Here is a 23,406-nt window from a genome sequence, read left to right on the forward strand (position 1 = left end):
AAAAGGAACGTTAGAAGCTATTAAAGGCAACGTCAGTAGACACAGCGAAAGCAAGGCTCGAGGTAGTTGACAAAAGAGTGAAACATTAAATGCAATGCTGTACGGATCACGCAAAGCATTAAATGCTCCCAACGGTTATCTTCTCAAACGCCTATAAATTGAAGTTCTGATGAGAAGTTAAAAAAAAATACTCTGGGCAAATATACAGAAACGCCGTCAAATTCAAAAAGCTCTCAAACTTCATCTTCAACCTCACTACATTGTTGTTGTAATATATTAGTGAGATTAAGCTTAAAATTAAGAGAAAATCACAGTTGTGATAATAGCTTTCTAAGAAGCATTGTAACTCTTATAAGAATTTGTTTACATTAAGTTGTAAGAACTAGAGTGATCAGGTTGTGATCAGAATACTCTAGAAAGTCTTAGAGGGTATCTAAGCAGTTTGTTCCTAGAGTGATCAGGTTGTGATCAGTATACTCTAGAAGACTTAGAAGTTGTCTAAGTGGAAAACCATTGTAATCTTGTGTGATTAGTTAATTAAATCCTCAGGTGAGGTAAATCACTCCAAGGGGGTGGACTGGAGTAGTTTAGTTAACAACGAACCAGGATAAAAATCATTGTGCAAATTGTTTTTTATCTTACAAGTTTTAAAGCTACACTTATTCAAACCCCCCCCCCCCTTTCTAAGTGTTTTTCTATCCTTCAGTTTAGACTTTAAACCTCTTGATACATATTTTATTCTCACAAAGCAAATCTTTTTTTTTATAAGCCAAAGGAATATTTCACAAGCACTAGGGGTGCTAAACCCGAAAACAAGAAGAAAAAACAACGGCCTAAAAAAGGACCGCCTCACCTACCAACCAAGGCCAACACCGATCAAGTGAAAAAAGGTCTTGGATCAAAAAACCAATCATCCCTAGATAAATTACAAGAACCTTTATGAAAGGCATTAAACCAATCCCAAGCTAAAGATTTAAACAAATTAAACCCATCAAAATGAGAAACAACTAAATTGTTGAAAATTACATCATTCCTACACTTCCAAATTATCCAACAAAGTGTTAAGCAAAAGAACCAACCCAAGTCAAAGGAGAAATTATTCTTGCAAATGTCCTCCATCCAACAAAATTGATCAATAAGAGAAATTTTCTCGTCACCATCAATAATCCTAAGCCACTGATATAACTTCAACCACCAAATTCTAGAAACGGGACACAAAAGAAAGATGTGGTCTAAATCTTCATCGACCCCTCGACACAAAGGGCAAAACAACATATTGATATCGAGTAAAACCCTTCGTTTGAACAAATTCGTCTTAGTCAGCAACCTATTCCAAATAATCCTCCAACCAAAAAAAAGAATACTACTAGGCACTTTTGTTTTCCAAAGACACTCAAACATTACCATACTAGTGTTGTTCAACGGAGGAGAAGAAGGTAAACCCAAAAGAATAGCATCATAGGCATTACTTACCGAAAAACCCGACGGATTGCGCCACCAAACATAGCCATCTAGAGCCGAGAGAGAGGGCTGAACCGGAAGGAGAAGATTTATCAAGGAAGATAATTGAGCTATGGCTGCCCCGTTAGAAGAATGAATCGGTGGAAAACTCCAAATCCATGAGTCATCTTGCCAAATCCCATGATCCGTCACTTTGGCCGATGAATCTTCAATTGCACCAAAAATAACCGGACACACATCTCTTAGAGGAGTGTTACCCAACCAACTATCATTCCAAAATTCAAACCAAAGGTCGGAGCCAAGTTTGCAAGAGATAGAGGACTTGAACCAAGAGAATGAAGTGGACGAAGAAACCGAGCCAACACCAATGGAGCAAAGATCCCTCCACCAAAGAGAAACCTTGCTTCTAGAAGAAAAGGTGGGCGGAGAAAGCATCGCTCTTTTGATATCGCCGTACCTGCAAGAAAGAAAGTTAGTCCATAAAGAAGATTCACCATTCAAGATGCGCCACTTCCATTTACTCAAAAGGGCCAAATTGAATCTACCACAATGTTTCACCCCTAAACCGCCTTCTTTTTTCGAACGACACACCACCTCCCAACTAATTCAATTTATCTTCTTTTTATCTTCCCTTCCCCCCCAAAGGAACCAACGTTGAATAGAAACAAGCTCTTTAATGATAGCCGCTGGAGCCTTATAAAAAGAAAAAAAGAAGATAGGAATGCTCGAAAGAATGGAATTCAACAACAAAACTCTCCCACCAAAAGATAAGATCTAACAATATAGTGGGTAGTTGGCATAAATATATTTTAAGTGCACAAAGTTAATAATCGAGGTATTCTCTTATGTCCCACAATGTTTATCACATTTATAAAACTTATTTAAGTTAAACTAATTGTCACTAGACTCTTTTTTTTTTTTTTTGTCATTTTAACTTTTAATTACTTATTTTACAAATGTATTTTCTAATTAATATGACGCACATTATTTTTAAATTAATAATGTCCATGTGGAATTTAAAATAATAAAAAACGTCAATAACTACTATAAGAAATTGGTAAAATAATAGTTCTTTATTTCATTTGTCGTCTTTTAATAATAGTAAGTTACGATAAATATGGAGATTTTTTTTTTATGTACGTAGTGGAATATATAGTCGACATAGGATAACAGGATTGCAAAATATGAGAATCACCATATTGCAATTTTAGATGAATATCTGGGCACTGGATTTAAAAGAGGACCAAAATTCAATTTTTAGCCATTAAGGAAATTTTTGTCAAGTAGAACGAATAAGTCATGTCATTAGTTTCTCTTTAGTCACTAAGGGTCCGTTTGGTTCAAACGGAGGGGAGGGGAGGGGAGGGAATTTAATCGAGGGGAGGAGAATGGAGGGGAAGGGGGGGGAGGGAATTTAACTAAATATATGTTTGGTTCAAAGAAGGGGAGGGGAGGGGAGGGGATGGATTTTAACAACAAGTATGTTTGGTTCACAAGGGGAGGGGAGGGATTTTAAAATCAATTTACCTTTTTATCCTTATAAATATTATTATTTGTTCTTAGTAAAAATAATTCTAAATAAAAATAGTATTGAGTAAATTTCACTAGATAAAAACTAGTTCATTCATAAACCATAATATAATCGTAAACATATCTTCAACGCAAATCAAACCATTATCTGATTCTATGATTCATCTAACCCAATAAAACAATTTCTATAATTAAAAATAAATTAATTAATGTTAGAATATTAATAAAATTGAACAAATAATATTAGAGAGTTAAAAATTTTATTTATAACATAAATATATTATATTTGCATTGTATATTGTTATTATTATTATTGCTAATATTATAATAAAAAAACCTTATTATTATCATATATAAGAGCTGATATAAGTATAAGTATAAGTATGTTATTATTATAAAAAATATATAATATCGAAAAGAAAACTTCAACAAAATAAAAAGGAAAAAAAACTCACCTGAGAGCAACAATGCACAAATAGCAACCGCACAATAGAAAAAAAAATAAACGTGAAATAATACAGAGAAGAAATCTAATCTTTAATAATTCAATAAGGACAATCTTGGAATTAAAAAAATGATTCAGGTTAAAATAGGGAAAATAATAAAATTATGATTACTGTATCTTCCCTCCCCTCCAAATCCCTCCAATTTGGAGGGGAGCAATAAATGAGTCTAGGAGGGATTTTGCTCCCCTCCCCTCCCCTCCCCTCCCCTTATAAAAAATGAACCAAACACATATTTTTATAAATATTCTCTCCACTCCCCTCCCCTCCATCTACTCCCAACCAAACGGACCCTAAGGGTCCATTTGGTTCAACGGAGGGGAGGGGAGGGAATTTAATAGTGGGGAGGGGAGGGAATTTAACTAAAGGTTCAACGGAGGGGAGGGGAGGGAATTTAATAGTGGGGAGGGGAGGGAATTTAACTAAATATATGTTTGGTTCAAGAAGGGGAGGGGAGGGGAGGGGATGAATTTTTAATAACATGTATGTTTGGTTCACAAGGGGAGGGGAGAGATTTTAAAATCAAATTACTTTTTTATCTTTATAAATACTGTTATTTGTACTTAGTAAAAATAATTCTAAATAACAATAGTATTGAGTAAATTTCTCCAAAAAAAAAACTTGTTCGTTCATAAATCATATTATAATAGTAAACAACAACACACATTAGTTGAATTATAGATCTTCAACGCAAATCAAATCATTATCTGATCTTGATGATTCATCTAACCCAATCAAATCAAATCATTATCTGATCTTTCATTATCTGATCTTGAGTTATAATTATATTTTTTTTTTTTGAGAAAAATTATTAAAATGTTATCTGCCATCAACTATATCACAATGTAATGTATAGTGGGTTGATGTTATATTACTCCCTCCGTTTTTTATTATAAGTCGTTTTAGACTTTTCACACCGATTAAGAAAAATAATAATTGTTGTATGTAAATGAGAAATTATGAAGGTTTTTACAAAATTATCATTCATTAATGACATATGAAAGATAAATTTATATAATTGAAAGGAGAGAGAATAATAAATATTTAAGGATATAATAGAAAAAGTAAAATTAATTATTCATTGGAATTGTAAAGCGACTTATATTTAAATACAATTTTTTTCCAAAACGACTTATAATAAAAAACGGAGGGAGTATTATGTTTAGTTTTTATTATATTAACAAATTGAATTTAATACGATTTACTCTTAATCATTAATTGTGGAAAAGTGTAAAATTTAGAAATATTTTGTTTTTGGTGAAATTTTTGTGAGAACAAAATATATTGATACGAACAATATAATATATGTAAAATATAAATTATTGCAGGGACATATGATATTCATATTACAATAATAATAGTATTTTACAAAAGAAAAAAAATTAAATGTAGAAAATATTTTAACTAGTGATATTTTCCTTTGTAATATTATTATTTTATTTAGAGGTTGAGAAAAAAAAATTAGATTGTAGAGTAATACTTTCATGCCTATAATTTTTGAAGTGTATGTCCATTCTATTTTGTTGAAGAAGAATTTTAAATGATATCATCTATATCAGAATATATTTAGTATTATATTATTCTTTTTTAAATGGAGAAGTTGTCACTTCGAAATTATCTAAGCAGACCTGTGTAGTTTAATATGAAAATTTTAGAGTATTTAATGATTATTAAAATATTTAAAATCGTGGTAATACTTTGTGGTGTTACTTTTTATACTTAAGATTTTTAACTTATATTGTAGTATTAAAATTTTACAATGAGACTATATGAATTAAATTTGTAAAAAAAAAAAACAAATTTATATGTGCGTATATTTAATTTTATCTAATGTGGGAGTGTTTTCATATTTGAAAGTTATTCAAATAGACCTGTATAATAAATTCATAAATGAATTTATTTATATCGTGATGGTACGATATCCTTGTTGGAGTAGTTTTGCTTATATATTTAAGTAAGCATGTATAATATTTTTTTTTTGAGATCAAGTATAAAATATTAAATATTTGAGTAAATATTTGAGATTTAATTGACTTAGAGACGTCTTGGTCAATATTTTTAGGGAAGAAAAATGTATCTTCTTCATTTGTGTATAAAGTAGCTACTTATAATGAGGCAATATATCCTCTATTATTGAGAATTTCAATTAAATTGATCCTAGTTGATCCTCTATTGAAGCCATGGGAAGAAATCAATTTATGACACATCGAGTGGAATTAGACATAAGCCAATTGAAATTAACAAGTGATGGGAACCCAACCTTTGTGATTGGAGATCCCATGAAAAAGGTTCATATGGGTAAGAACAAGTCACTTGTTAGTTCTGCTAGCACCAAAAATTATTTGATTAATTTTTATTGCGTCTTTTTCCTATGGTGTAAACGAGAAAGTGCTAGATACTGCATTACTGAGAGGATAAGCTTATGTAGCTTATAATGAATTTCATATCCCCTATGGGTGGTGTATGATTTGCAGCATACACTTGATGAAATCACCTATATGAGTGTTGAGTGGGGCCGCTTATATGAGATCTTGGAAAAATCTCTAGAGCACTCATGAAAATAACCAGGCACGCGCATGGGCTATTAGCGCACCACAGCGTCAACAACAAGAATTGTGGGGGTGTGATTTGGGTGGTAGACCTCTAACATACGTAAAGTGTTTTTGGTTCATATAGCTTGCTACACCAACTTCACTATATGTTAAGTACTATCATTCTAGGACTAGTTCATATAGCTTGCTACACTAGTTTGACGCATCACATGCATGATGTTAAGCCAGAAAATTATTTTTTATTCCTCTCAACTTTTGAAATGTGTGGGGGATTGTTGTAAATTTTGAATATATTTCAAAAGTTTTAAATAATTTTATCTCATCTTTAATTCACAAATATAAGAAAATGTTTTTTAATATTAATTGTTATTATTTATTTTGTTTTATGATGATTTTAAATTGGTCAAATAATTTAATAAGTTTGACTTGAATGAGTCAAATCGATTACTCCAACTTTCTCTTTATTATATAAAGTCCCCTACCATTTACAAGAAAGACACAGAAAAAATAGAACGTAAAAATATTTTGGCTTCCCTTTCTTCTTTGCTTTTTTGGTTGCATCTCCTGGCAAATAATATTTCTTGTTGTTCTGATTCCTCAGAGTCTTATTAAGAATCTGAGAAGAACCTGTTGAATCCTGGGGGATTTGCGCTTATGAGGCGGATAAATCCTTAAGGACGGTGTTTTTACACGCCTCAAGTTAATATAATTATTTATTATTTTGCAGGAAAGAGATTAATCATTTCAAGAAGATAGAATCAAGCTGCATGAGTGGACATAATCTACAACATATATTATAAATAAGAACTAATATAAGGATGTTATTATTATAAAAAAAAATAACATAATATTAAAAGGGAAATTCAACAAAATAAAAACGAAAAATTTAACTGAGAGCAACAACGCACAAATAGCTAGAAGAAAAATGAAACGTAAAATAACACAGAAAAATCAAATCTTTAATAATTCAATAAGGACAATTTTGAAATTAAAAAAAATAATTGAGGATAAAATAGGAAAAATAATAAAATTTTAATTAATGATCTTCCCTCCCCTCCAAATCCCCCCAATTTGGAGGGGAGTAAAAAGTGAGTCTAGGAGGGAATTTTCTCCCCTCCCCTCCCCTCATAAAAAATGAACCAAACACACATATTTATAAATATTCTCTCCCCTCCCCTCACCTCTCCTTCATCTACTTCCAACCAAACGGACCCTAAGGGACATTTTAACTAATTGTTAGATGCCTTTGTGAATGTTTCATTATGCAATATTGTTTGTCCTTCCTATTAGATATAGTCTTTTCTCAACATCTACCTTATTAAAACAAATTGGAACAAATATTATAAACATGCAGTTTCATCCAAAATATTAAAAATTAAAAGCTTGAAATAATTTTTTTTTAGAGTTATTTACACGCTTTGGTTTGAAAAAAAAATAATAATACACAATACATGAGAAAGTTAGGTACATCTAAAAATAAGAATCTCCTAACTCATACTTTTCATTTATCAAAATTGAGTTCCTCCTTTGTCATTGATATTGCAGAAATTTTATTTTTAAGAATTTTATTTTATTATTTTCTCAACATCAATCTTATTAAAACAAGGTTGAAAAAATATTATAAACATATAGTGTTGATCCAAAATATTAAGAATTAATTGCTTGAAATAATTATTTTAGAGTTATTCACACGCTTTGAAAAAAAAATCATAATACACATTGCATGAGAAACTTAGATACATCTAAAAATAAGAATCTCCTAATTCACACTTTTCTTTTACCAAAATTGAGTTACACCATTGTAATTGATATTGCATAAACTTTATTTTTAAGAATTTTATTTTATTCTTTTCTCAACATCATCCTTATTAAAACAAGGTTGAACATATATTATAAACGTGTTCTTCCAAAATATTAAAAATCAATTGCTTGAAATAATTTTTTTAGAGTTATTCACACGCTTTGAAAAAAAATCATAATATATACATTAAATGGGAAAGTTAGATACATCAAACAATAAGAATCTCCTAATTCACACTTTCTGTTTACTAAAATTGAGTTACTCCTTTGTAATTGATATTGCAGAAACTTTATTTTTAAGAATTTAATTTTATTATTTTCTCAACAACAACCTTATTAAAACAAGGTTGAACACATATTATAAACATGTAGTGTTGATCTAAAATATTAAAAATTAATTGTTTGAAATAACTTTTTTTTAAGGTTATATTTCACACGCTTTGAAAAAAATCACAATACACATTACATGAGAAAGTTAGATACATCTAAAAATAAGAATCTCCTAATTCACACTTTGCGTTTATCAAAATTGAGTTACTCTTTTGCCATAGATATCGAGAAACTTTATTTTTAAGAATTTTATTTTATTATTTTCTCAACATCAACCTAATTAAAACAAGGTTGAAAAATATTATAAACATGTAATGTTTATCTAAAATATTAAAAATAATTGCTTGAAAGTATTATTTTAGAGTTATTCACACGCTTTAAAAAAAATTATTATACACATTACATGGGAAATTAGATACATCTAACAATAAGAATCTTCTAATTCACACTTTCCTTTTACCAAGTTGAGTTACACATTTCTAATTGATATTGGAGAAACTTTATTTGTAATAATTTTATTTTATTCTTTCCTCAACATCAACCTTAGTAAAACAAGGTTGAACAAGTATTAAAAACGTGTTGATCCAAAATATTAAAAATTAATTTCTTAAAATAATTTTTTTATAGTTATTCAGACGCTTTGAAAATAAATCATAATATACTTTACATGAGAAAGTTATATACATCTAATAATAAGAATTTTCTAATTCACACTTCCTGTTTACAAAATTTGAGTTACTCCTTTGTACTTCATATTGCAGAAGATTTATTTTTAAGAATTTTATTTTATTAATTTCTCAACATCAATCTTATTAAAATAAGGTTGAACAAATATTATAAATATTTAGTGTTGATCCAAAATATTAAAAATGAATTGCTTAAAATAATGTTTTTTAGAGTTATTTACACGCTTTAAAAAAATCATAATACACATTACATGAGAAAGTTAGATACATCTAACAATAAGAATCTTCAAATTCACACTCTCCGTTTATAAAAATTGAAGTACTATTTTGTAATTGATATTGCACAAATTTTATTTTAAAGAATTTATTTTATTATTTTCTGAACAACCACCTTATTAAAACAAGGTTGAACAAATATTATAAACATGTAGTGTTGATCTCAATTATTAAAAGTTAATTGTTTGAAATAACCTTTTTTTAAGGTTATATTTCACACGCTTTGAAAAAAAAAAATCATAATACACATTGCATGAGAAAGTTAGATACATTTAAAAATAAGAATCTCCTAATTCACACTTTCCGTTTATCAAAATTGAATTACTCTTTTGTCATTGATATTGCATAAACTTGTTTTTTTTAAAGAATTTTATTTTATTATTTTCTCAACATCAACCTTATTAAAACAAGATTAAAAAAATATTATAAACATGTTGTGTTGTTCCAAAATATTCAAAATTTATTGCTTGAAATAATTATTTTAAAGTTATTCACACGCTTTGAAAAAAATCATAATACACATTACATGAGAAAGTTAAATATATCTAACAATAAGAATCTCCTAATTTACACTTTCCTTTTACCAAAATTGAGCTAAACCTTTGTAATTGATATTGCAGAAATTTTATTTTTAAGAATTTTATTTTATTCTTTTCTCAACATCATCCTTATTAAAACAAGGTCGAACATATATTATAAACGTGTTCATCCAAAATATTAAAAATTAATTGCTTGAAATTATATATTTTAGAGTATTCACACGCTTTGAAAAAAAAATCATAATATACATTACATGAAAAAGTTAGATACATCCAACAATAAGAATCTCCTAATTTACACTTTCCGTTTACTAAAATTGAGTTACTCCTTTGTAATTGATATTGCAGAAATTTTATTTTTAAGAATTTTATTTTATTCTTTTCTCAACATCATCCTTATTAAAACAAGGTTGAACATATATTATAAACGTGTTCATCCAAAATATTAAAATTAATTGCTTGAAATAATATTTTTTAGAGTATTCACACGCTTTGAAAAAAATTCATAATATACATTACATGAAAAAGTTAGATACATCCAACAATAAGAATCTCCTAATTTACACTTTCTATTTACTAAAATTGAGTTACTCCTTTGTAATTGATATCGTAGAAACTTTATTTTTATGATTTTTATTTTATTCTTTTCTCAACAACCTTATTAAAACAAGGTTGAACAAATATTATAAACATGTAGTGTTGATCCAAAATATTAAAAATTAAATTCTTGAAATAATTTTTTTTTAGAGTTATTAACTCGCTTTGAAAAAAAATCATAATACACAATACATGAGAAAGTTAGATACATCTAACTAGAGCTGTCAATATGGACTACCCGGCCCATATAGGCCGGTCCATATGGGCTTCGGGCTTTTTAGGGCCGGGCCAAAAAAACCCATTTTTAAATGGGCTCTAATTTTACTACCCAAACCCGGCCCTGTCTGGGCTGCGGGCTACCCGGCCCTAAATGGGCTTCGGCCCTAAACGGGCCAATTTATATAAAAAATTAAAATTTTCTCCTTATTTTTGTAAGTAACCATATAATTGCATGCAAGAATATATATATATATATATATATATATATATATATATATATATATATATATATATATATATATATATTAAATTTTATATACAAAATTATAATTTCTAAATAATCCATATAGGTTAATAACTAAAATGTAAAATAATACATTAACTTAATTTAAACTATCCAAAATACACCACAAATTATATAATGTAGCACAAATAATTAAATAACTTGTTCCAAGAAATTTTAAGTTATAAATATTCATGACAATTATAATTTTATGATAATTAAAATGTTATAAATGTTTATAATAATTATAACTAGGAAAGGATAAATTTTAATTATATTAAAATTATTTAATATTTTCGGGCTGGTGGGCTACCCATGGCCCATGCGGACCGGCCCATATTTTTTAGGAATAAGAATCTCCTAATTCACACTTTCCGTTTACAAAAATTGATTTACTCCTTTGTAATTGGTATTGCAAAATCTTTATTTTTAAGAATTTTATTTTATTCTTTTCTCAACATCAACCTTATTAAAACAAGGTTGAACTAAACATGTAGTGTTGATTCAAAATATTAAAAATTAATTGTTTGAAATAATTTTTTTTTAGAGTTATTCACACGATTTGAAAAAAAATCATAATACACACTACATGAGAAAGTTAGATACATCTAACAATAATAATCTTCTAATTCACACTTTCTATTTATCAAAATTGAGTTACTCCTTTGTAATTGATATTGCGGAAACTTTATTGTTAAGAATTTTATTTTATTTTTCTTTTCAATAAAAAATATATTTAAAATTAAAGTCATCTTTTAAATATTTCATAATTGAAAACTGAAATTATTTTTAATCTTTAAATATGTTTAAACTCAAAAAAGAAAACTATAAATTTTAAATATAGAAAACAGAAAATCACGTCAAAAAATTTTAAAAAATTTACAATAATGATCGAAAGGTACTCCTGAAATTTATGAACTCAATGTATACAGTAAAAGGACAATAAATATTAGTGTATGTTTGAAAAAAGAGGAAATTACAATCACAAATCACATTTTAAGAAAAGCTACGAATAGTAGTTTCACAATATTACAATAGAAAGTATAATAAACGCGAATTGGTGGTGAGTGGCCATGATACCAAACATAGGCTTAGATTGTTTGGACTTTAAAACCACGTGAAACATATTACTCACAAACAAATCATGAAGGGCAAGATCCAATAATATAGTGGGTAGTTGGCATAAATATATTTTAAGCGTAGAAAGTTAATAATTGAGATATATGTTTACAAAACCATTTCTTGAAAATTGAGTGTTTTGCATTAATACAACCCACTTAAACCCTTGTGATTAGAGCTGTCAAATGGTCGGCCCGGCCCAGCCCATTTCGGTCCGGTGGACCAACGTGTTTTAGTGAGTTGGCCCGGCCCTGCCCAATTGTTAAATGGGCTACATAAAATGAGTCCGACCCATTTTTCAAAGGCCTGTGCGGCCGATGGGATAGCCCGACCCGTATTTCAATATTATAATTTTAATTTTATAAAAAGGATGTAATGGATAAATGCAATACAACATAAGTAAAAAGTCATCATAAACGTATATAAGTGATGTTTAAAATATTTATCCACAAATATATATATGAATACCACAAAATCATCCATGTAAGAGTATAAAGTAACTTAATATTATCACCAATATTTATCAAATTTTTTCTACATCTCACAACTATTTCCTTGATCACATCATTTTGAAAATATATCTTGATCCTCTTTAACTTTTCTTTATGACTTGAAAACACATTTATAAAATCATATCTTATCTCAATCTTTTTTCTCCAAAATTTACCAAAATCTTTTTTTAATGGGCCAGCCCGAAGCCCGCTTGACCCGGCCCGACCCAGCCCATAAAAAACATAGGCCCGGTGGGCTTGCTTAAAAAGACAGGGTCGTCTTTTTTTATGGTATTTTGCGGCCCGACTCGCGCTAAATTGTAGGGTTTATGGGCCGGCCCAATGGGCCGAGCCCATTTTGACAGCTCTACTTGTGATGCCGTTCCTAGCTAATGGCGTTGACAAAAAAAGTATATAAGAAAATATCCATTACTTTTTTTAAGTAATTAGTTGTTAGGTCAGTGTATTTTTCGTCTTTGTAGAAATTTGAACCATGGATTTTCAACTCTCTCTCAACCCCTAACTTAATTAGTATAAATTGTTGAGAATAATAGGTTAAGTGTGAGTTGGAGTCTCCACATTTCACATACCTATCACCCTTTAAAATTTTAAGTGAATATATAGTGTCTTTCTCATTTGTGTGTTATTTTTGGCCTAATATTAAATACTCCTCCTCATAAACTAACACAAAGCAGTTAAGCTACGTCTTAATCCTAGAATTCATTAAAGAAGAATTTATAGAGAGAAACTAACAAATAAAAAAGATAATATCATTTTGAGCAACTAAATAGAAGAATCAATAAAATATGGACAATCAAATACAAAAAGATAGTGGACATAATACAATTAAACTAAGAAAAATGAACAAAATCAAATCAAACCAATCAATTAAAATCAAACTAAATTGGTCGAAACCAAACATAACAAATAAACAATCCAAACCGACATGGAGGATACAAACAAAACCAAATAAAATGAAATTAAACAAACGAGAAATTTAAATCACAACATTGAGACAATTATTCAAATGATTTACATAAACAAAATCAAAATCAAAATCAACAGTGAGAAAATCATCTAGTTCAATATATGATAATATAATATCAATATATGAGAAAATCAACAGTGAGAAATGATCCAGATCAATATAATATAATATCAACATTGAGTATGAGATGACATCTCCGAAAAAAAATTAGCGATTAATTTGAATGAATTTTTCTCAATTAGTCAATCATCTAAATCAAAAGAAACATATTATCAAACTTTTTTTTCAATAAGCAATTAATATAAGACATCGCATTAGGGGTGCAACGCTTACAACACCAAACATATAATTAAATTCTGAAGCAAAGTAATGGTAATTTATACCAATCGTAGAAACTAGACCGAGACAAAGGTTTACTACTTGATATATTTCTGGGAGAAGAACAAACTTTTGAAAACTCAATAGTGAAAGTAACGAGAGTAGTTCAAGAAAGATCAAAACAAACTCTAGATACCATGTTAACAATAAATGATAACAAACTAAGAGAAGGAGAAAGAGATTGGGATTTTCAATAACCTAACTTAGGGAAGTAACGAGTACTAAAAAATTATATAATAAAACATAAATAGACTACACTATCATAAACTCACATATAACAAATGATTTATCAGGTTTTTTTTTTTGATGTAACTAGTTGTTAGGTGAGTATTTTTTCGCCTTTGCAAATATATATATATAAATATATATATATATATATATATATATATATATATATATATATATATATATATATATATATATATATATATATATATATATATATAGTCTCGACCTCCAATTCCTTTTACCCGTAGTGCAACTGTTGAAGTATTAGTGGCTGAGATTAATTAGATCTAAGGGTTGTTATTAGATCTAATATTCTACTTGTATTGTAGTGTATAAATACTCGTTGTATTGTCACTTGTACCTCTTATCCAAAATGAGTTAATTGTATCAAATACATTTTGAGATCTTCTTATCCTTCTTACTATTATTTTCTTTTACATTCAGTTTCTTCACTTCTTCTTCTTCATCAAGAATCAGTTATGGCTTATGTGAAGATAACTTCAACATGGTATCAGTGAGCCTGCACATCCATGGCTCCTCGCAACACCGCTTCCGTCTCTAGCTCTTCCGATCCTATTCTTGATCCCACAAGTCCTTACTATGTTCACCCAAGCGATGGTCCATCATCAATTTCCATCACTCCGGTTCTCAATGGTTCTAATAACCATAGCTGGGCAAGATCGATGCGTAGAGCCCTCGGAGGTAAGATGAAATTCGATTTTGTTGACAGCACAATTCCGGTTCCTACCGATTCGTTTGATCCGTTATTTCGTGCGTGGACTCATTGCAATATGTTAGTGCATTCCTGGATCATGCGTTCTGTATCGGATTCCATAGCTCAATCGATTGTTTTCATGGAAAACGCCATCGATGTTTGGAATAACTTGAAAGAACGATTCACACAGGGCGATTTGATTCGGATTTCAGAATTGCAACAAGAGATTTACGCCTTGAAGCAATGTCATCGCACGGTAACAGATTTCTTCTCTCAGCTTAAGATTCTTTGGGAGGAATTAGAATTATACATGCCAATTCCTCAGTGTACTTGTAGAATTCGTTCTTCATGTGACGCGATGCGTAGTGCTAGGAACAATCATAATCTGTTACACGCTATACGTTTGCTAACGGGTTTGAACGATGATTATAATGTTGTGAAATCTCAAGTATTGTTTCTTGATTCGTTACCACCATTGAACAAGATATTTTCAATGGTGATTCAATACGAACGCCAAGTTTCACCTCCTCAACATCTTCCTGTTGCATCAGATGATGACCCTAAAGCATTGATTAACGCTACTGATAGTAGGAAATCACCATTCAAGAAGCATGGACAAAGAATATGCACATTCTGTGGAAAATATGGACATACAGTAGATACTTGTTATCGTAAACATGGTGTTCCTCCACATTTGCAGCGCAATTCTAATGCCAATGCCAACAACACCAATGCTGAGCCATCTGTTGACAATTCCAGTCCAAAAATTTCTTGTGATGTTGATCATCAGTCCCTACCACAACTCACATCTGAACAGTACACTTTGTTGACAATTCTTCAAGGAGCTAATGGCAATACACAATCCAGTTCAACAAATCAGGTGAAAACATTACACTCAGCTGCTAGCACAGGTAACATCACCACTTCACTTTGTTTAAACAATTCTGTCCTAAGCCCTTGGATTATAGATTCTGGAGCCAGTGATCACATTTTTAGTGATTCTCATTGGTTTGATTCTTTGCATGACATAAAATCGGTTAACATTAGATTACCTAATGGCAATTTTGTCATTGCTAATCAAATGAATACCATCAGCTTCACTACTCAGTTTGTTATTAAGCATGTCTTATATGTTCCTCAATTTTCCTTGAACCTTATCTCTGTGTCAAAACTTTGTCTTGAATTACCTTGTATTGCAAACTTCATTAATTCTAAATGTTTGCTTCAGGATCCTCAGTCACTGAAGATGATTGGTTCTGCTGACTTCATTGAAGGCTTGTATTACCTCAATCTGCAAAATAAGATGATACCCTCTATACATGGTATTTCTGTATCCCATACCATTACCAGAAATGATCAAGCCTTGTGGCACTTTAGATTAGGACACCTTTCCAACTCTAGAATGCATTTACTTCAATATGATTTTCCTTTTATTGTTGCTGATTCCAATGGTACTTGTGATGTATGCCACTTAGCTAAACATAGGAATTTACTATATCAAAGAAGTCTTAATAAAGCTCTTAATGTTTTTGAATCACTACAAAAAAAATGACATTTCAGAAAAAGATTTTACATCAGGTTTCAAAATCTATGATAGGAAAAATATTTGTCAAGATATTTTACATCAGCTATTTATTTCCAATGATATGAAAAATATTTGATTTAAGAAAAAATATAACACAGTGGCAGTATTGTAAATATTGTAAATTTTTGTTATAAGGGATTTCACATCGGGTATTACTTTGCACTGATGTGAAAGGTCTATTGTAAAAACACGGTGGCAATATTGTAAATATTCCAAATTTTTGATATAATGGATTTCACATCGAGTATTCCGTTTCCCCGATGAGAGTGGTAGGCCTTTGCATCGGGTAACTCCCTCCACTGATGTGAAAACCCAAACCCATTTCACAAAAACAAACCCATTTCTTCTCAAACACAAACCCTTTCTTCCCTCTCCCAACATAAACCCTCGTACTCTCCAACTCCCTCCGTTGTTCTCCCATCGTTCTCCCTCTGCTATTACTCTCTGTTCTCCCTCCGCCGATACTCCTCTTCGTTCTCTCTCCGCCGTTCTCCCTCCATTTTCCCTTTCACCACAACACTCTTGAAACCGGTCCAATGTTTCTGTATTCCTACTGGATCAAAGAAATCACGTTCGAAACCCTAAGTTCTAAAATCCATGAATTCAAGCGAAACAACTAAGATTCAAGGCGTGCAATGTATGGACATTATCACAACAGAACCGAGCTTCAACTATGTCGGCGTGGCGACTGCGATTTCTGGCCACCGTGAAACCCCAGGTATTTCTGCTCTTTCTTCTATTCTGCATTTCGCGTCAATTTCTCCCCTTCGTCTTGCGTTTTCTTCTAGATTGACTTTCTCAAACCTTATGGCTTGACAAAGCTCATGTATTTTCTTGCTTTGTTCTTTCTTCAAAGTTTTTTGGTTTGGTTGTCTACCATGGTTAAGTATTTTGTTGTGCAGTTTGCAGGTTCTTCATCAATGGGGCTGGAAGAGATTTATCTCAATGGCAAAACCTTATGGTGATTATGAAACCAAAGTTCTTGCTGCCACTGAGAAATGGGGGAGGAACGTGTGGGCGTCCTTTTACTTTGATGATTATAATCATTTTTTCCATACCCATTTACATTACTGTAGTACAAGATTCTGGTGAAATTATTGTGTTTGCTATTTGGGAACTATTACTGATTTTCATAATTTTACCTTTTTTACAATAAATTTGACTCGTATTGTTCCTGATGGACTTCTTGTATTCTTTCCATCTTATTACCTTTTGGAGCAAAGCATGGGGTGCTGGAAAAGCATGGTATGCCCTATGAAAAGTTAAATTTGTTCACTCTCTGCTCATTTCACATTGTCTCGCAGTTTGTTATTTTCAGAGTAATGAAAATTCAGCATCAATATGGGAGAGAATTTGCAAATACAAAAAACCGGTTATAGAGCCTAGGGATTCTTCATTGTATGCCTCATCAATTAAGGTATGCTTTTTATGGGGCATAGTTAACAACATTGGATCTATAAATTCTTAGTTGAATATTTGAGACAATTTCAACAACCATATATATTAGCACTCCTCCCGCAACCGTGAGCTCCGCCTGCACTGAATCCAACAACACCGCCACGCTCACATCAATAACTTTGATGCCAAATCTATTCCTAGCTCAGCTGTTTGGCTTCGAGAAAGTAATCACGTCGGTATGGGTAACTTTTTTGACTCGTGTTTTGTTGATTTGTTTGTGGTGAAACTATTATCGGTAATTATATGAAAAAAATCATATAACTCTATATTGTTATTTACGTATTGTAGGTAAAAAAAATTACAGGTAAAAATAGGAAAAATAGGGAAAAAAAACTATTATATGCTTAAAAGCAGAAAACTTATTACATCGGGCATTATGAAAACCGATGTAAAAACAAGTCTATTACATCGGTCAAAGTTGAAAACCGATGTAAAAACTATCTATTACATCGGCCATTATGAAAACCGATGTAAAATATGGCGTATATTGTTTTTTTTATAAAATAATTGTACTATTTTTCACATCAGACATTTGAATTCGCCCGATGTGGTATGTTAATTTTTCACATCGGGTCATGACCCGATGTAAAATGTCTCAGACTTATTACATCGCCTGGCTTTACATCGGGCCCAGAACCGATGTAAAAAGTACTTTTCGCCCGATGTAAAAAGTACTTTCTGCACTAGTGAATTGATACACTTTGATATATGGGGACCTCTTTCCATTAAGTCCATTGATGGTTTTTCTTATTTCCTCATTGTTGTTGATGATCATAGTAGATACACTTGGCTCACACTTTTGAAATCTAAATCAAAAGCAAGACAACACATAATAAATTTTGTCAACCTGATATACACACAACACAATACCATGGTCAAAATCATTAGGACTGACAATGGTCAAGAATTTTCTATGCCACAATTTTATTTCTCCAAAGGAATCATACACCAAACCAGTTGTGTTGAGTCTCCACAACAAAATGGAAGAGTGGAGAGAAAACACCAACAAATCCTAAATATAGGGAGAGCTCTCTTGTTCCATTCAAACCTACCCAAATATTTTTGGTGCTATGCTGTCTCTCATGCTGTTTTCATTATGAATAGAGTAGCTAGCCCTGTTCTTAATAACAAATCACCCTATTTTCTCTTACATAAAACATTACCTTATTTACAAAATTTGAAAGTTTTTGCTTCACTTGTATATACTTCCACCATTCAATCCCGCAGAACAAAACTTGATCCTAGGGGCAGAACATGTGTTTTCCTTGGTTTTAAACCTGGAACTAAAGGATGTCTCTTAGATGATATTAACAACAAAGAAATATTTGTTTCCAGACACAATAAACACCATGACAATATTCTCCCATACAATCCTATATCCAAACCAGCAACTTGGACATATCATTACCCTACTAATAATACACCTCATTATCCAATGGATAACTCCTCACCACATGTACCAGCCTCTGCACCTTCTGCAGACCCTATCCCTGTACCTTCTGACCCAACTGTCCATTCTGATTCCCCTATATCTGTACACAAGCATACCACTATGCCTATACCAATTGCCAGCCATACACCTGAACCACATAACTCCTCTATTTCTCTTCCTCCCCAACAACCATCAAACCAGCAAACAAACAAATCCTCTAGACTTAACAGACAAAAAACAACCCCTTCTTATTAGGCAGATTATGTTTGCAAAGCCTCTCATGATTCAAAAGAATCAACATCCTCAGGTACTTTATATCCTATCACTCATTTCCATTCCCTTTCACATTTATCTCCTGCTCAATTAAATTACCATTTTCCTTAAATTACCTCTAACATTGTTATAATATTTTTTTACAAATTATTGAGCATGATAAGAATAAATATTCCGTAATCCCATAATTATAGCTTTGTTGGAAGGTTGACATATTTGTTAAATGTTGTCATGTCAGTATATTATATTATAGAAAATAGAAAAAAAAATCGTGTATACTATCATTACATGGGTTGGGGAGCATAGATCAAGTAGTGGGATTCATATAATCTAATTTGTGGGGTCAGTTTATATTTGTATAGTGTAATCAAATTTCTATTTAATGCATGGGCTTGCATAGAGTTTTCTCATATCATACTATCTCTTTTCTCTCCTCAATTATTTTCTTGTCAAAAATGGTGCTAGCTGGCAAGCTTATTACAGAACTTGGGATCAAAACACCCGCTGACAAGTTCTTCAAACTGTTTGCATCAGAACTTCACGAAGTGCAAAACATTTGTGAAAGAATTCATCATACCAAGCTGCATGAAGGTGAAGATTGGCATCATTCTGATACGGTTAAACACTGGACTTATGTCATAGGTAATTGTGTTTTTCTGATAACCAAATAATCATCTTGATCAAATTCAGTTTCTTATTTTATTTTAATTATGATTCTAGCTACTTCTGGTAAAAAAAAGATTGATGGTAAAAGAGCACCTATGAATTTTATACAAAAAACTTGAATGAAAATAGCCATAACAACTGCGGTTAAATTTGTTAGATTAGACTTTAGAAGGTCTAAATCTGATTTACGACAAATTTAAAAGGTTTGAGCTTAATCTATGATATAATATAGATTTTTTTTGCGTGTTTTAATTTTTTTTTTGAAGTCTAATCTGGTCTGAAAATCTATTTTAAAATTGGTTTCTCATTAAAATTTTCAATTAATACATATTATATAAGGTTGATCTATTTAGTCTTTTTTCTATTATTTATGTATAAATAAACTAATCTATTTAGTCATGTTTATAATATATATGCATATATAGGCCAATATATTTAGTTTGTTTTTAAAAATAAAAATTGATCTATAAAATTTTATAAACTTTTTTAATAATTTAAGACTAAATTATTTAATTAAATAAACTAAAAAAAAATTTAAATTAAACGTTAAATAAACTAGATTAAAGATAGTCTCCTATAGACCGACCTGATGTAATCTCATCCCTACGAAAATATAAAATTAGTCTAATCAAATGAAATCTTATATTACTAAATCTGTAAAGTTGTTTAGTGTTTATTGTTGATCCAATTTAATTGTGTGTTTAGTATATAATTTTTGTTTTTAGACAATTTTTAAGAAATATTATATTGACCTAAGAAGATGAGAATAACATAATAACTTAGACCTATATATAGATACAACTACTTCTGCTCCACATCAGCAGATCAACAATAGTAACCTAATTTAGTAAATTTTGTTTAAGATACTATAAGGTTTTTGAGAGTTTTGAGGATGCATGTAATATGGACTTGTTAAATAAATTAAAAGATAGGTTTTAAATATTTTTAATAAATTTAATTTTAATAATATATTAGATTTAATTTTATTAAGTTGGTTTTTTATTAAAAAGGCAAGAGGTTATATTGGATTATTTTTTAAAGATCCATATTAGACAAGTTTTAGTTTTAAATAAATAAATTGTAAATAATTTAAAAACTAATTAAATTTTCTAGAAAAAAATATTGAGATGTCAAAATCATTCTACTATATTAGTACCATATTCCTAGCATCCCTTTCTAAATTGAAAAAATATTAGGTGAAATGAAAACAATAAAATATTTTAGGGTTATTACCATTTTTGCCCCCTGCCATATAGGCGACTTTTGGTTTACCCCCTTGTAAAATTTTTTTTTGTAAAACTAACCTTGCCATTTCAAGATTCTGTTTTTTTAGACCTTGGAGGAAAATGGCACACGCCCAAAGCCTATGTGGCGTGCTTAGTGGCATTTTTTTCTTTTTTCTTTTTTTTAATTTCAGCTAAGTTGACGTGGAATTATATTTTTTTATTTCCACGTGGATTTTCTTTTTTTTTTTAATTTTTTTTCAAAAAATTTTTTTTTTAAATAATTTTTTTTCAAAAAAATATTTATTTTTTTTTTATTTTTTTTAAAAAAAAATTGTAGGTAAATCTGCAGGTATTTTAAAACCCGTAGGTAAATCCGCAGGTATTTTAAAATACCGCAGGTAAATCCGCAGGTATTTTAAAATCCGTAGGTAAATCCGCAGGTAAATCTGCAGGTATTTTAAAATCCGTAGGTAAATCCGCAGGTATTTTAAAATCCGTAGGTAAATCCGCAGGTAAATCTGCAGGTATTTTAAAATCCGTAGGTAAATCCGCAGGTATTTTAAAATCCGCAGGTATTTTAAAATCCGTAGGTAAATCCGCAGGTAAATATGCAGGTATTTTAAAATCCGTAGGTAAATCCGCAGGTATTTTAAAATCCGTAGGTAAATCCGCAGGTATTTTTTTCAATATTTATGTGTTTTGAATTTGAATAATATTAAAATAAATAATATATATATATATATATATATATTACGTTAAAATAAATAAAACATAAAATATTATGTTAAATCAAAATAAAAAAAAAATAAATTTTTTTAAAAAAAAAAAATTTAAAAAATAAATATGACATGAAATTAAAAATAATAAAAAATAAAAAATATAATTACATGTCAGCATATTTGAATTTTAAAAAATTAAAAAAATAAAAGAATTACACAATCAGCATGCCACATATGCAAATGGCATGTGCCATTTGCTGGCGAGGTCTAAAATGACAGAATCTTCATTTGGCAAGGTTAGTTTTACAAAAAAAAATTTTACAGGGGGGTAAACCAAAAGTCGCCTATATGACAGGGGGCAAAAATGGTAATAACCCAATATTTTATCTTAGAAATAATGCATCCTTATTAGCATTTTACATAAATTATATTTTTAGTTATACAAAATTTATATGCATGTTTGTCCCCCTCACATTTCTGGTCTGGATACCTCTTTATTAACCATTGGTATTAATTGTGTATGACATGAGAACAGATGGTGAGATACACACATGTAATGAAAGTATTGAAGAAGTTGATGATGAGAACAAAAAAATCACTTACAAGCTATTTGGTGGAGATATTGACAACTTTACTGTTTTTAAGCTCATTCTTGAAGTGATTAATAAGGCTGATGGCACTGCTGCTGTTAAATGGACAATTGATTATGTGAAAATCAATGAAGGTGTTGATACTCCAAATGGCTGGATGGATTACCTTAGCAAAAGCACTAGAGACATTGATGGCCATCTTGTCAAGGGAGAAAGAGTTGCATTATAAGTCCATTTAAGCATGCATGTGGATAAACTTAGTATTGCATCTTTATAATTATTGTGATGTTTGTAATGGCATGCATGTAGCATATATAAGCATGCATCATGTTTGCTTCTCTTGATGCTTCATTGCTTCCTTTGTATGGAATAAATGTATCGGTAATGTCTTGATGATCGTGTATTATATTATTATCATTATGCAATGCAAATTAAATAAATGGACAATGTGCTTTGCAGTTTATATCTGGGTAATAATGTTTCTGAATGATATAAGTTTAGTTTGTCAAATCTTCCTAAGCGAAGGTAATAACATATTAAAATAGTAGGTATAAAAGTAATTATAAATCCCTAGCAAACTCAAAAGTAGAGATGATCTTGGAGATTGGGATTTTTCTAGCTTTTCTAGGTAAATGACAATGGCGTTTGATGTTTGAAACCACTAGTTTATAGAGGGATATTTTGATTGCTAGACATGGGTTCTATGTTGTCACTACTTTCACAAAGATTAGAATGGTTAGTCTTCGGTTTGTTTCTTCTCTG

The 23,406-nt window shown here is 30.3% G+C and overlaps 2 protein-coding genes across 2 annotated transcripts; one reads left to right on the forward strand and one right to left on the reverse strand.

The window, feature by feature from the left end:
- Positions 1 to 876: 876 nt before the first annotated feature.
- On the reverse strand, positions 877 to 1,896 carry LOC131639833 (uncharacterized). Its single transcript, XM_058910278.1, has one exon. It carries the CDS (start codon positions 1,894 to 1,896, stop codon positions 877 to 879), a length of 1,020 nt encoding a protein of 339 aa, XP_058766261.1.
- A 17,951-nt stretch (positions 1,897 to 19,847) lies between these two features.
- LOC131639828 (MLP-like protein 34) lies at positions 19,848 to 23,107 on the forward strand. The gene is made up of 2 exons (XM_058910275.1): positions 19,848 to 20,085; positions 22,590 to 23,107. Exons 1-2 carry the CDS (start codon positions 19,899 to 19,901, stop codon positions 22,871 to 22,873), a joined length of 471 nt encoding a protein of 156 aa, XP_058766258.1. The 5' UTR covers positions 19,848 to 19,898; the 3' UTR covers positions 22,874 to 23,107.
- Positions 23,108 to 23,406: the final 299 nt, after the last annotated feature.

The sequence above is a fragment of the Vicia villosa genome, unplaced genomic scaffold (assembly GCF_029867415.1).
Source record: "Vicia villosa cultivar HV-30 ecotype Madison, WI unplaced genomic scaffold, Vvil1.0 ctg.002800F_1_1, whole genome shotgun sequence".
NCBI lineage: Eukaryota > Viridiplantae > Streptophyta > Magnoliopsida > Fabales > Fabaceae > Vicia > Vicia villosa.